Source organism: Trachurus japonicus, chromosome 1 (genome assembly GCF_045865225.1).
Source record: "Trachurus japonicus isolate A0001 chromosome 1, Traja_1.0".
Classification (NCBI taxonomy): domain Eukaryota; kingdom Metazoa; phylum Chordata; class Actinopteri; order Carangiformes; family Carangidae; genus Trachurus; species Trachurus japonicus.
Window position 1 is genome coordinate 37,131,255 of NC_140907.1, and position 14,157 is coordinate 37,145,411.

General features: G+C 43.9%; 1 protein-coding gene across 1 annotated transcript; it reads left to right on the forward strand.

Annotated features, from left to right (window-relative positions):
• Nucleotides 1-12,494: 12,494 nt before the first annotated feature.
• LOC146992500 (E3 ubiquitin-protein ligase TRIM39-like) lies at nt 12,495-14,157 on the forward strand. Its single transcript, XM_085790812.1, has one exon. The coding sequence runs from the start codon at nt 12,499-12,501 to the stop codon at nt 14,155-14,157; it is 1,659 nt and encodes a 552-aa protein (XP_085646938.1). The 5' UTR covers nt 12,495-12,498.

Genomic DNA, 14,157 nt, shown 5'->3' on the forward strand with positions numbered 1-14,157 from the left:
AACGACGGTGACGTCAGAGCGGTGAGTGTTGGTGACCGTGTTAAAGGAAAGTGCCTGAAGCCTCCTCTTCATCATGTCCAACTGTACATTTCAAATAACTGTGTAAAAAAAATGCAAAGGTTGAATTCATTGATTTGTCTTTTTTTATACATAATTCACATTTTTACTGATGTAAAAAATCTAAATCTATATATAATTATATATATATATATGTATATGTCTATGTATCAAGTGTATGATGTACATTTTCAGTTCTATTTTTTTATTGTTTCTAATATGATGAACGTGAAAGAGAAGATGAGATGTGAACAACACAAATACATCATCTGGAAACTAAAGGAAACGACTATGGTGTGTGTGTCAGGTGTCTCAGGGCCACCGTACAAACCTGTGCGGATAATTGTCATTCAAATATTTAGTTTGTATTGTATCGATAAAAGTAGAAAGACATGTTTATATTGTTTTTCACCGCCCAGTGGCAGGAGGGTGAGTAGTTGATGAGGGGTATGTGAACCTTGGCCATAGGGAAGGTGGTTTTAGCTGCACCCGCCACCCACCATGCGAGAAACGGAGTCCTTCATAAGAGACGGATTACTCCCTGTCATTCAACCTGAAGTTGAGGATCACTGCACGGACGTCATCTGAGGTTGGTGTCTTGTCTTGTGTCACCTGGATAGCATTCAACCTGAATCCATCTGTTTTGAATAGGAGGTAACCTGGCAATGTTTGAATCCCCTACAATAAGAAAGGGACGTTTCCAGCCCAATCTCACTGTTGGTGAGCAACAGGCAATAGAGCAGTTACAATTACAAAACTCCATTGTAATTAAACCGGCAGACAAGGGCTCGTCCGTAGTCATCATGGACAAATGCAACTACATCCGAGAAGCCCTTAACCAACTCCAAAACACTAATTACTATCTTCCCCTCGGCAAACCAATGGTTCCCCAGACTACAGCAAAAAATCCGGGACTTGCTGGATCAATTAAAAAGGGAGGGACATCTGACTCCTCTATCTTAAAGGACTAGATCCCCTTCGAAAAAGGTATTTTTATCTTCTCCCCAAAATCAACAAACTGCCCAATACATGGCCCATCCCAAACAAGATGCCTCCTGGCCGCCCGATCGTCTCCAACTGTGGGAGCGAGTCATATGGTTCAGCTGAACTAATTGACCACTATCTTAACCCTGTGTCACATTCACACCCCAGCTATATAAAGGACACAAACCATTTTGTGGCTAAAGTTAAGTCCCTCTCTCTGCCACCAGATTGCTTCCTTTTCACCATGGATGTAGAAAATCTCTACACTAATATTGACACAAACATGGGAATGACGGCAGTTCGGGAACTTCTTGGCCAACACCCAGACCCCACCCGTCCAGACAAGATCCTTTTGGAAGTTCATATCAACCTAACTTCAAATGATTTCGAGTTCAACAGCTCTACCTACCTCCAAATCAAGGGTACTGCAATGGGGAAAAGGTTTTCCGCTGCTTATGCGGACATCTATATGGCCAGCTGGGAACAAGCAGCCCTTTTAAAATGTATAAAACAACCTCTCATTTACCTTCGATATCTGGATGACATCTGGGGGGTTTGGCAACATTCTCTGTAATACAAAGTCTCGTGTGAAAGTCAAGTTGAGGGCTAACTATGTTTACAGGTCTGAAGCTCCTGTTTGTTTTATCAACAAAGGAACATCAACTCAGAGGCTCCAGGTCTTCGTAGCAGTCAGAGTAAGTCTGGATATGGTTTATTCTGCCTGTAAACATACATGACTCCCAGTCAACATTTAATCCACTTATAACACATGTCAACTCAAGGACTGCGGGCCGGATTTGGCCCGCATGATAATATCTAATTACAATTAGAGCTGGCCCGTTGGTATGTTGCACGCACCACTAATGCACTACAAATCCCACAATGCACTGCCAGTGCGTTGGCACGTCTATCGGGGGCCTCCTGTGCAACTTCTTGCTGCGAAATACGACTGAAGGCATGTGGAAGTCTGCACGTGTGGGCATGCCACCATAAGCTGACGACCTAAGGAACTAATAAAATAAAAATATATGATAGTACCAATTGGTCTGGTCAGTTCTTGCTATTGATTAACAGTTAATCAAGTGCAATGACTATGGAAAGCTGCAGAAAGAGCCATAATTAATTAATGCAACTGATTTTTTATTTATTTAATGATTAATGCTATTTTATATGCAATAACTTGCAGGCTTTGTTAGTTTCAGGTTCAATAGATGCAATAAGGTCATTTCAGTAAATTCACAATAAACAGTGAACCAGTCTGGCCCTCGACGTGCACCAATTTTTAAATTTTGGCCCCCACTGTATTTGAGTTTGACTCCCCTGACTTATAATGTTTGGAGTTTGGAGTTTGAATACAAGGAGTTTGAAGCTTTCTGTCTTCTTCTTTGTTTTTGGTGTTTATCAGAATGTATCAGAATACTTGATTGTAATTGCATGTGACCAAACAATGAGATTGTTAGTTTCTTGTAGCTCAGAGTTTGTGTGTGGCAGCGTCACAGCACCACACCTGTGGCATATGTACTGCAGCGTTTAGAGTTGTTTTTAGTGGATCTCTTTCTTGGAACGATGCTGTGTAAACGGAAATCTTTTACAAAAACAGACAAGAAAAAGATAGTTTTGGGAGAAGCTCTGTTTCCGTGTGGACAAGGCCTTAATAGCTCCCATCACTGAGAGAGAGCCTGCTTTGGTGAAAGCTGTGCCAGTGAGTCAAGTAGCTGAGTAATGGAGCAAGTCTTTTGATTACTTGTTACTGAAAAAAGTAGCTCCTTTAGTAACGCCAATCTCCCACCACTCAGCTGCACATCCATGATAAGAATCTCCTGTTCCACCAGATCCCAAAGGTCAAAGGTCTACTGGACTGAAACCTGGTGACTGTGGAGGCTGTTTGAGTCCAGAGAAGTTATCCTCATGTTCAAGAAACCAGTTTGAGATGATCAGAGCTTTGTGACATGGAGCAGCCTTTAGAAGATGGTCCAACATGCTCATAAAGGATGTGAAGAGGGTCAGCTACGACACTCAGGTCAGCTGTGGCCTTCAAATGAAGATCAGATGGTGCTAAAGGGCCACAACCAGAATTACTGTTGCCTTTCTATCAGCTTAAACCAGTCTGGCCTTCCACCTTTGACCAGTAGCACCAACTTTTCTCTGGATATTCTTTCTTTTCCAGATCATTCTCTGTTACATGGTTGTGCATGGAATCTGGGCAGAGCAGCAGTTTCTGAAACACTCAAACGAGGCCATTCTGGCATCAACAACCACGCCACATTCAAAGTCACTTACATCACCTCTCTTCCACATTCCAATGCTCAGTTTGTCTTGTGTTGACCATGTTCACTTAACCTAAATGCATTTAGTTACTGCAATGTAAATAAATATATGCATTAACGGGCTGGTGGACATGTGCACCAAATAAAGTGGCCGCTGATTGTATGTCCAATCACATCGAGATGCACAGATTGACAGTTCAAGGTCGGAGAGTCACTCATTGCAAACGAAATGCGATCAGCATGCAGCCTGACAGGAAAGTCGACCTGCCAGGACTCAGTGACTGGTAATAACGTCACAATAGAGAACATAACTTGCATATAAACACCTCAAACCAAAGTCAAGGTTTGTCAGATCAACCGGTGCAAAGTTGAGACAAGTCTGTTTCTTCCTGCAGAACAAACGTAATCTCTGACACTGGTGAGTAGAGCTGATAATAACTAGAAGGTGCATGAAACTTTGAAGAGTTCTGTTTCGTCTTTATACAGTGTTTCCTTTAATTTAGCACCGACTGAATAATTAGGCTAGCTGTAATAAGTTAAAAAATGAATGCGATGATTGTTACACTTGTTCTTCACTTATCAGTCTCGAGCTATGCTCACCGAGTAAAAAAATGTAAATAAATAACTTGGAGTTCTAAACTTCAGTTTCTGACCAGAAGCGCTGGTTCGGGCTGAGAATATATAGGCTACAAATGACTCGGGTTGGTCCACGGGCTTCCTTTTTAAAAAAAATGTTTTAATATGAAACACATCTTTCCGCTGGTCACACTCTGTGAAATGCATTCAATCGGCACTGATACTGCCTTTTTTCATTTTTTTACTGTTGTGAAGCATGCATTAATGCATTGTCCAGTTAAACTGCCAAGCGCTCATTGAGTTCTTGGCAAAACGGTTTGCATCGTCGCCTGCCGTGTAGGAGACCAGAGTTCAAACCCCACCTGGGGCAGTCCGTATTGAGAAACACAACGCAGAGGGCCAGATTGACATCGGCTGCAGAAGAAAATCGATTTCCAATCACATTATCTGGTTGTACTAGTGGGATTTGGAGAATTCCGGTATTAGTCGGACTAACACGTTTACATGCTGAGTTGTCCAGTTATAGTCGCATTAAGGCAACAATTCATTTTTTTCAGCTGTCATGTAAACATACTGAAGGCACTGTAGGTTTGTCAGCATTAGTCAGGTTGAAGGTATACCATGGTTTGAAAAGGTCAACATTTCAAACCACCAATAGATTTCATCATCCTGTTCCCACGGTATGAGCTGTTTTCCCCTCGGGTTAAAATTGTCTCTTGTCAAAGACAAGTTATTTTAATGACCCAGAGTACAGTGACCTGTGTTTATGATGTGAAGGAATTGATCCCCAAGAACTTTCCCCCATCAAAACAGGAGTCAGTTGTAAGGGAATACTTTAGACACTGAAGGTCATCCATCATTATAGACCAGAGTTTTCCTTAAGTGCCAACGGGCCAAACATTAAATTACCCGCAGCAGCTCCTCCAGAGCCTGTCAGAAAAACACTGACTTTTAATGTGAGACATTCATTTTGTGTTTTTGCTGTTGTATGTTTGATTTTGAGTGGAGAGGATCTCTCAGACAAAAAAACAAAAAACAAACATTGCCCCTAACTCCTGATCAGTGTGTGTGTGTAGAGCGCAGACACACACACACAAATTAAGTGAATGTAAACTCCGTTCATAGTTACTGTGAGTAATGTTAATAAGTGCATGTAAAACCTTGGCAGGTAAAAATCCCCAAATTTTTCAACCACCGGTTTAACCTGCAGGAAAAACAAGGAGATATTTGTCTTTGTCTTGGTGACAGTGTCAGCAGCTAACAAACCTGTCTTTGTACAGGGGTGCAAACTCATCAGGGGTAAAAAAGGTGACAAGATACCGACCCCCTAGGGGGGTCCAGGGGCATGGTCCCCCGGGGAAATTTTTTTAAAAACCAACTTTAAAGGTGAATTTACAGTCAATTTTAGCATGAGACTAGGGTCCAGATTTACTCAGGTTTGCACAGCTTTTGCTCCTGTTAAACCTGCACAATCTGTCTCTCTGTGTTTGGTTTTGAAATATGTGAAGGGGGTCTTCAGCCTGTGCAGGTTTAGCATGAGCAAAAGCTGTGCAAAACTTAGAGAATCTGTCCCTTGATGTCCATCAGATGAACCTTGCAAACCTTGCCTTCAAACTAAATAAAATTTAATACAGACTGATTGGTTCATTGTGAAACATTTATTTATTGATGTAAATGTGTTTTCTGTAGGCTACGTAGGCTATGCTCCAAGGCAGCGCTGCTTTCTGTCCAATAACACACATGAAGCTTAAAAATGCCATAGGTTACATACAGTGGGTACTAGTTTCATTTGGACGGTTTCACGCGAGATTCACGCGTGAGTCACGGGAGGCTCACGCGGATTTTTTGTGGAGGAGTAATTGTGTTTTCACCAGAAGCTGCAATGTGCCCAAACAACCGCCAGGTGGCATCTGTGAGCAGCAGATCGCCTCTATAAGACAGCAGCACGGAGCAGTGAACACGAATGGGGAATGCAATATAATAATAATACAGTATAGTTTTTCAATGAGAAAAATGTAACGACGGCAGCTATACGTCTCACTCTCTTTTATCGATCCTCTTGTCAGCTCCAAACACACCCACCTGCACCGCGATTATGGACCACAGCGTGGTTTTCCACACAGCAGTTAATTAACTCAGTGGGCGATGCTGCCGGTGTGTTTTTAAAATGAGCCAACTACTGTACAGTAGTGTTCATTCCCCACCTTGTTTGACTGAGAGTGTAGCTGGATGATTTCTCATGAATGAACGGGCAATAGCCTATGTCACTTTCGGGCTGGGCGATCCTGAAATAACTTTCCCTCGATAGAAATAGGCTACAAGGTGTGTGGATATAGGTTTCATTCATCCATGCTTTGACAGACAACACAAACAACCAGTGGCAGGGATGGACTGGCCATAGGGCAATATGGGCAAATGCCACAGCAGCCGCGACCGAAGATGCAGCCCTGCTGATGTGACCGCAAAAAAAAAAAAAGTCAGTCGGGTCAGCTGGTTTACAGCCGGCCGACTCACTCTGAAACACTCGAGACACAATAACATTAGAGCAGCTCTCACTATAAGCAAAGATTTTATTTCAGTCTGGGATGCCAACGTGCAGTTTTAGTGAACAATGCATTTTCTCTTATCATCATTATTATGATCACTGATATAGCCTATATGTGCGGCTATATATACTGTATGTGTGTGTTTATGTAATGCAGGGGTGCTTTAAAAAAAACACAGTTGTCTGGACAGCAGGCATTTTTCTCACAACCGACCTCAAAAGCGAGGGCAGGCCAGGTCCGCCGAAGCATCATTCCGGGTGTTGTCTTTGTTGTCACTTTGTTGCCGCTCCACAGAGCACATGGCTACTTAATTATGCACGTGCTGACCATATATGGTTGTGCTGTGCTGAGGCATTCTGGGGGTGGAATATGAGGTGTGTTCATGTCCGCACCATTCTTGGGTCCGGTGTGACTTATCAATGGAATATTGCGGAGAGTTGTGCCTACGCACAGCTTGATCAGTGTTTCCCCACAGAATAAATAAATAAATAAATAAATAAATGTGTCCACGTCTCACGTGTGTTTACGTGCGGTGCGCCCGCACGCGAGAGAGGCGGCAGGTTGAGAGGCTGACTGGCGGAGACGAGAGCTGGTGAAACGCTAGCATGGTTATTAAAAACACCATCTCTGATCTCTGCCTGCACATAGACAGACACAGGTTCACATACAGACAGGGGCGCACGGCAAATGCAACTGCAGCGCTATTAAACTAGAGCAACAGCAACTCTCATATTTAAATTGTGTTTTATATTGATTTCATATATTTCACTGATTGCAATTAGGCTATCAGTGTGTGTTTTATTGAAAGCGAGGCTAGGTGAAGATCGCTACAGTGTGGTTTATATGCAGCAGTCTGTAGGACCAGTTTATAGACACATCAGCGACACATTAGCACCTTCATTTATCTCTGATCAATAGGTGTGCTTGTGGATACTTCAGCCCTGCCCCCCACAGAACTTCACACAGCTGTTCAGTCAGCTTAGAAAAACCGGTTCTTACAGTAGCTACCTCTCCTCACACTTTTCATAAGCCTGAGGACAAAACTGTAGGCTTCATTGTTTCGTTTCATTTCGTTAAGTGAAAATCATCTCTGAATTATGGAATTAAAAATAAAATAGGCCTATCTTTAAAAAGCCTTAAGCCTAATTGCATTATTTTTATTCAAATGTGACTGAGACCTTTATCTACCTAAACAGAGGGTAACATGAATGTATCCTGTATCTCAGTACGATGCTTCCACCTAGTGGCTACAGTGTGACCTACAATTTCACGCAACGTGAGGGAAACGTCCAAATGAAACTAGTACCCACTGTAAAACATATTAAGCGGCAATATGTATTTAAAAGATGTTCAAGCAAACGGTTCGGTTCACGGTTTTGTGGTCATGGTTTTCGGTTCGGTTTCGTATACTTTGATCGTTGGGAAAATCAATCATGTCTTGTATATTCAGGTTAAAACTTATAGTCTGACATCTGATCCATCATTGTGACAGTCTGAGGTTAAAAGTAGCTGAGATTCTGGCTGCAAGAGAGGAGACATCGATAGTTCCAACATGTTTTAATTTATTGGGCAAATAAAGTTATCTAACAAATGCTAAGAACAATTAGATATTCACTGAAATATATAACCTATATTTATTAATTGTGGTTCTTACAAAAATTATACCTTATAAAATATAAAAGCTAAAATGTCTCTTAAAGCTCTGCCCCTTTAATTAGTGCATACTAAATAATTTAACTTTAGCCTACTACTTTTACAACCACATTATTTACCAGCAACATAAAGTGAAACAGAGGCAGAGGAGTCCTGCCACAGTCAGTCAACCTCCTCCTCCTCCTGCTGCTGCTGCTGCTGATCAGGTCGCGCTGCAGCGCTAATAAATGCTAAACGCGCTAAACGCTAATTGGCCGCGATCGCGATCATCACACACACGCGGTCCCATACAGCACCTATACAACGCTGCTGGCGCATCTTCTAGCTCCGACTCTTTCACTCGCCATACTCAAAAAGTCGCGTTAGTTGATCTGTATTAAAAGTGAAGCTTCAGGTGTGTATTGCTGGGCAGAAGAGGAGCGCTGCCACCACTCGTTGTCATCCAGATAAGCTGCATGCGCCTTAAAGAGACAGGTGCATTGGCTCGACTCGGCTCGGCTCGGCTTGCCTCGCCTCGCCTCGCCTCGCCGGACCCCCCCCTCTCAATTTTTTTTTTTTGCGGATTTACACGAATCACACAAATGACCAATTTGGGATCCAAAACGGCGAATTTCGCCGAAAGGTGATAAGTTTGCACCCCTGTTTGTAGCTATGTCCTGATGTGTCTATGACACCTCTCCACATGTATGTGTGTAAACACAGGAATATACACACTTATTGTCTCTCCTTTGTACATCAACATTACACTGCGTTCCAAATTGTTATGGAAATAGGATTTTAGTGAAACAAACAACAAACATTTGTTTTTCAATAAAATGTTTCATTGTGCTGTTTTTTCTGTCTGTTTAGATCACTGACATCACTCTCACAGGCAGGTTAAGCAGTTACAGCAGTCACAGCCCTCTTCCACAAGCGCGACTTGGCTCGACTTGCCGCGGCTCTACAGTCATTTTGCTTTTCCACTCGGTACCCAGTATTTTTTTGGTTATGCCTTAGCTGAGGCAATATGAAAACGTGACATCAACCAATGGCCTTCCAATGATTGGCCAGAGCGTCGTCACTGGAAGAGTCATGAGTGTGACGTCCAACACGAGAATCAAACCCACTAATTTTAAAAACTCACCGGCAACAGCAAACACTGATCTGTATTGTAACTGTTGTTATTGTTTCACGTTAGTTACATGATTGCAACCATAGCAGGCATGCTGACGACCCCGGCCACGTTCAAGAGGAAAGATGGTGTAACTCAGATGTAATGGAAAAGGGCCTAAACTTAGTCGAGCAGAGTAGAGCTATAACTGTGTAGTGGAAAAGGGGCATTAGTTTGCCCTGTGAACCTAATAAAAAAAAACTATGGTTGTTCCACATTATTAACAGGTTTGGTTAACCGGTCACAGGTTTTTTGCAATATAGGCAAAAAGAAAAATCATCCTCCACGTAAGCATAAAAGCATTAAATAGTGTAAAGTCTTGCAAAAATAAGAAAACAAACCTACTGTATATTTCATGAAGCGTTAAGAGAGATTGTTGTATTGTAAAAAGATTTGTGTGTGCTTCAGAGTGCAGACAGGTTTGTTCAGACTAAAGACATATCAAGGAACGTTTCAGCATTAACTCAATGAGTGCCAACCACGTCATTTCTCGTTTTTCGTTCCCATGCGTTGAGTGCCAAAAACGAGATTTTACGTTTTTTGCTCCCCAAAGTCCTCCCGCGGTAAAATCTGATGGTCTCTGGGCCAAAGCTGGCCACCGGCACCGACCCGTACCACAGCAACTCGCGACCACCGGCGGGACCGGTGTTCCTGAGCCGCTGTGGCCGAGAGACCCTCACATTCCGCGGCAAGAGGCTGTGACACGGCACGGTGCGTCTGTGTTATTGTTGTTTAGTGGCGCCCCCCCCCCCGCCCCCGATGGTGGTTTTGTGAATAGAACAACAATTGTTGTATATATTTATCTTACACGAGCCCTTTGATCCAGAAATGCAAGTGTCATAAGAGTGACAGGCACAAACAGAGCACCTTTCATAAAAGACGCTCTATCTCCTTTTCTAGAAAAAAAGGAGGGATTTTTGTGAAACCCAGCCATGTTTAGCTTGAGTTTTCTCGGGAATGGAGGCACGTAGAAACAAACGGTTTGTGGCCATTTGAAGCATAAAGTTTCACCTTTCAAATTAGCTACAGTATGTGTTAGTGGCAATAATATAGAATACACTATGGCTCTACATTAATCGTCAAAAATGGTCTAAATTGCCGGTACACTTGACTAAAACTTTGGAAAGGAGCGCGGCACGGTAAGAGAACAGTTGTAAAAAAAAAAAAAAAAAAAAGCCACTGATGCTGCGCAACAAACAGGTATTTAAAGCTGCCAGTGCCTCTGGAGTGCCAAAATGTAAAAAAAAATCTGTTGTCTGTCGTCATCATTGGTAGTTTTGTTTAATAAAATCCAGATAAAAATTATTATTATTGTTGAAGAACCAAAAAACCTATTGACTGTCAGTTATAATGACATTTAAAGGGGGGGGGGGGGGCAAAAACAGCATATGCATAATAATTTGGAACAAAGTGTTAAATGACAGGGTAAACATTATAATATTATTAGAGACTATTTTTCGTATCAGTACAGAGCTGTGCACTCAGAGTTATCACACCATCAGAATCTCATACTGACTCATGTCTAGTCAACATGATCACTGAAGTCACTCTGGAGCACCATCCTCCAGTAAGCAGACAACACTTGATTCACAGACGCCACCTGCTGTTATTAATCTGTCACAACACATGCAGGCCTTACATTTGGGCCAATATGATGAACAAATAACATCAGCAACTGTGACACTGTCGATGTCTAAATTTGTGCTGTCATTTAAATGTGGTTCAAAAGAAAATACAGCTTGTCAAAACAAAGTTTTAGGGAGGTCCAGACTGAAAGCACATTCAGACTCACTTAGTTCACTGCCCTGGTTCAGTATCTTCTACTTTTAAGAATCACAGAGTAGTTGACTCTTAAAGCTATGGTCTACGATTTGGAGGACTGGTAATTATTATTAACATCATTTATGCGGCGATTATGGTCCTGTAGTCCGATCTACACAATATGAATAGAAAAAAGAACCAAAAAAATCCATTCAGTCTATCAGCTGTGGGCCTGCATAGAAATTGACCAATGCTATCCAACCATCACGGTAAGCTCGCATTGGCTCGTACCCTCCATCCAATCCCCTCGTCTCCCCTGCTCCTTGTCGTCCTGCCTTGACCCGCCTCGTCCCCACCCCCTTCCGCTTAGAAACTACAAGTAGTTTGTAACCACTCTGAGCTGCTCAGCCACAGACACATGAACCCATGAATTCAGCGCCTGCTGCCCCCCACCCCCGGCTGGTCTGCCGCTGAAAGCCCCACTAGGATTCAGAGAAGCACAGTACAGAAGCACAGAATGTGTTGCTGCCCTTATTACTAGTATCGGTGCCGCATCGAGTCTCCCTGATCCTCTCCCCGACAGACAGCTGCTTCTTTTCCCTGTTAAAAGGGTTTTCTATGGAGTTTTTCCTCAGTGGATGTGAGGGTCTAAGGACAGAGGATGTTGTTATGATGCCATGTAAAGCCCCTTGAGACAAACTGTTTGTAAAAACAGGCTATACAAATAAAATTGCCTTGCCTTCCAGCCGCAGCTGCAGTCTGAGCGGGGTCTCTCTGCACCGCGGCCCTGCGGAGCTACAGGCCCCGGTCTTCCTGCTCCTCTCCCCCAGACACAGCACCCTGTCCTGGGTCGCTCGGCACGATGAGTCTCCCTGTAGTTTGGATGTGCTCGGTGCTGCTAATGGCGGCGGTGCCCGTAATGGCGGTCTGCGCGGTCCCGTTGCCGGGTACGGTGATGACGGCAACTGGCACCGCCTCATTACCGGCAGCTGGTGCACAGCGGCGGCATCGGGACCGGCGCCGCTGCCATTAGCAGTGCCGAGCACAGCCGAGCTACAGGGAGACTCATCGTGCCGAGCGACCCAGGACAGGGCGGTACTGATACAGCGGAGTTTATGTTGAACAGGTAATCTTGGTTTTATTGTGGAAGTTGTGACTGTGAATATGACATTTTACTCCGCATTCAAAGCTGTGTTTGGTTTCTGCTGGCAGCAGACTTGTTGCTTCGCTCTGCTCTGCTCTGGGGGGCGTGTCGCGAGGAGGCTCCGAGGGGAGGGCCATACGAGCTCGGAGGAGAGGGGTGTGTGTGTGTGTGGGGGGTGCTTTTTTCAAATTTTTCTCATCCTCTTTCAGATCGTAGACCATAGCTTTAAGTATGTGATTGTTTTCTACAGGCAACTTATTCTGTTCGCTTGTGTTGACAGTTGTGTCCGAAGTTTCAACATTTGAATAAATAAGAAATAAGAGTTATGGTTTGTTCTCCCTTTGTCCGCAGTGTGTAGACATGTCTGCTGCCAGCAACCTGAGGTCTGAAGATCAGTTCCTGTGCTCCATCTGTCTGGATGTCTTCACTGATCCAGTCACTACACCATGTGGACACAACTTCTGTCAGAGCTGCATCACTCAGCACTGGGACATTAATGTACCATGTCAGTGTCCAATGTGTAACAAGGTTTTCGACACAAAACCTCAGTTGAAGATCAACACTCTGTTCTCTGAGGTTGTTGCTCAGTTCAGATGTGAAGCTCAACAGAAAACCAGCAGCAGCAGCTCAGAGCAACAAGTTTCCAAACCAGGAGAAGTTCCCTGTGACGTCTGCACTGGAACCAAACTGAAGGCCCTGAAGTCCTGCCTGGTGTGTCTGGCCTCCTACTGTGAGACTCACCTGGAGCCTCATCTGACAGTGTCAGGTCTGAAAAGACATTGGCTGACGGAGCCTGTGGAGAACCTGGAGGACAAGATCTGTCGTAAGCATGATAAACCTCTGGAGCTGTTCTGTCAGACCGACCAGACATGTGTCTGCATGCTCTGCTCTGTTTTAGACCACAAGACTCATGAGGTTGTTCCTCTGAGAGAAGAATATGAAGGAAAGAAGGCAGAGCTGCAGAAGACAGAGGCTGAAACTCAGCAGATGATGCAGAAGAGACGACTGAAGATTGAGGAGATCAAACAGTCAGTGAAGATCAGTAAAGCTGCTGCAGACAGAGAGAAAGCAGAAGGTGTTGAGGTCTTCACTGCTCTGAAGGAGTCTGTTGACAGAGGCCTGAAGCAGCTCATCAAGGAGATTGAAGAGAAACAGAAAAGCTTAGAGAAACAGGCTAAAGACTTCATCAGAGAGCTGGAACATGAAATCTCTGAGCTGGAGAAGAGAAGGACTGAGATGAAGCAGCTCTCACTCTCTGAAGACCACCTCCAGCTCCTCCAAAGCTTCCCATCCCTGAAAGCTGCTCTACCCACCAAGGACTGGACACAGGTCAGAGTCTGTCCACCATCATATGAGGGGACTGTGGGGAGAGCTGTGTCTCAGCTGGAGGAGACGCTCCGTGGACAGATGAAGGAGATCAAGATGAAGATGATACAGCAGTTTGCAGTAGATGTGACTCTGGATCCTGATACAGCAAATTCTCAACTCATCCTGTCTGTTGATGGAAAACAAGTTCACTGTGGTGATACGAAAAAGAAACTCCCAGACAACCCAGAGAGGTTTTCTAAATGTCCCTGTGTCTTGGGGAAACAGAGTTTCTTTTCAGGCAGATTTTACTTTGAGGTTCAGGTTAAAGGAAAAACTGAGTGGGATGTGGGAGTGGTGAGAAAGATGATCAGCAAGAAGGGAAACATCACACCGTGCCCTCATAATGGTCTCTGGACGATATGTTTGAGAAATGGAAATCTCTACATAGCTGCTGATGTCCCTTCAGTCCGTCTCAATCTGAGGTCTGGTCTTGAGAAGGTGGGGGTGTTTGTGGATTATGAGGGGGGTCTGGTCTCCTTTTATGACGTAGATGCTGCAGCTCTCATCTACTCCTTCACTGGCTGCCGCTTCCTTGACAAACTACACCCACTCCTCAGTCCCTGTCTTCATCATGGAGGTAAAAACTCTGCCCCTCTGATCATCACACCAATCGACTGCAACTACCACTATGCAGAGTATTACAGTGCATGA

What these genes read in the sequence shown, in the direction of transcription:
- LOC146992500 (XM_085790812.1), top strand. Translation starts at nt 12,499, where the DNA reads ATGTCTGCTGCCAGCAACCTGAGGTCTGAAGATCAGTTCCTGTGCTCC.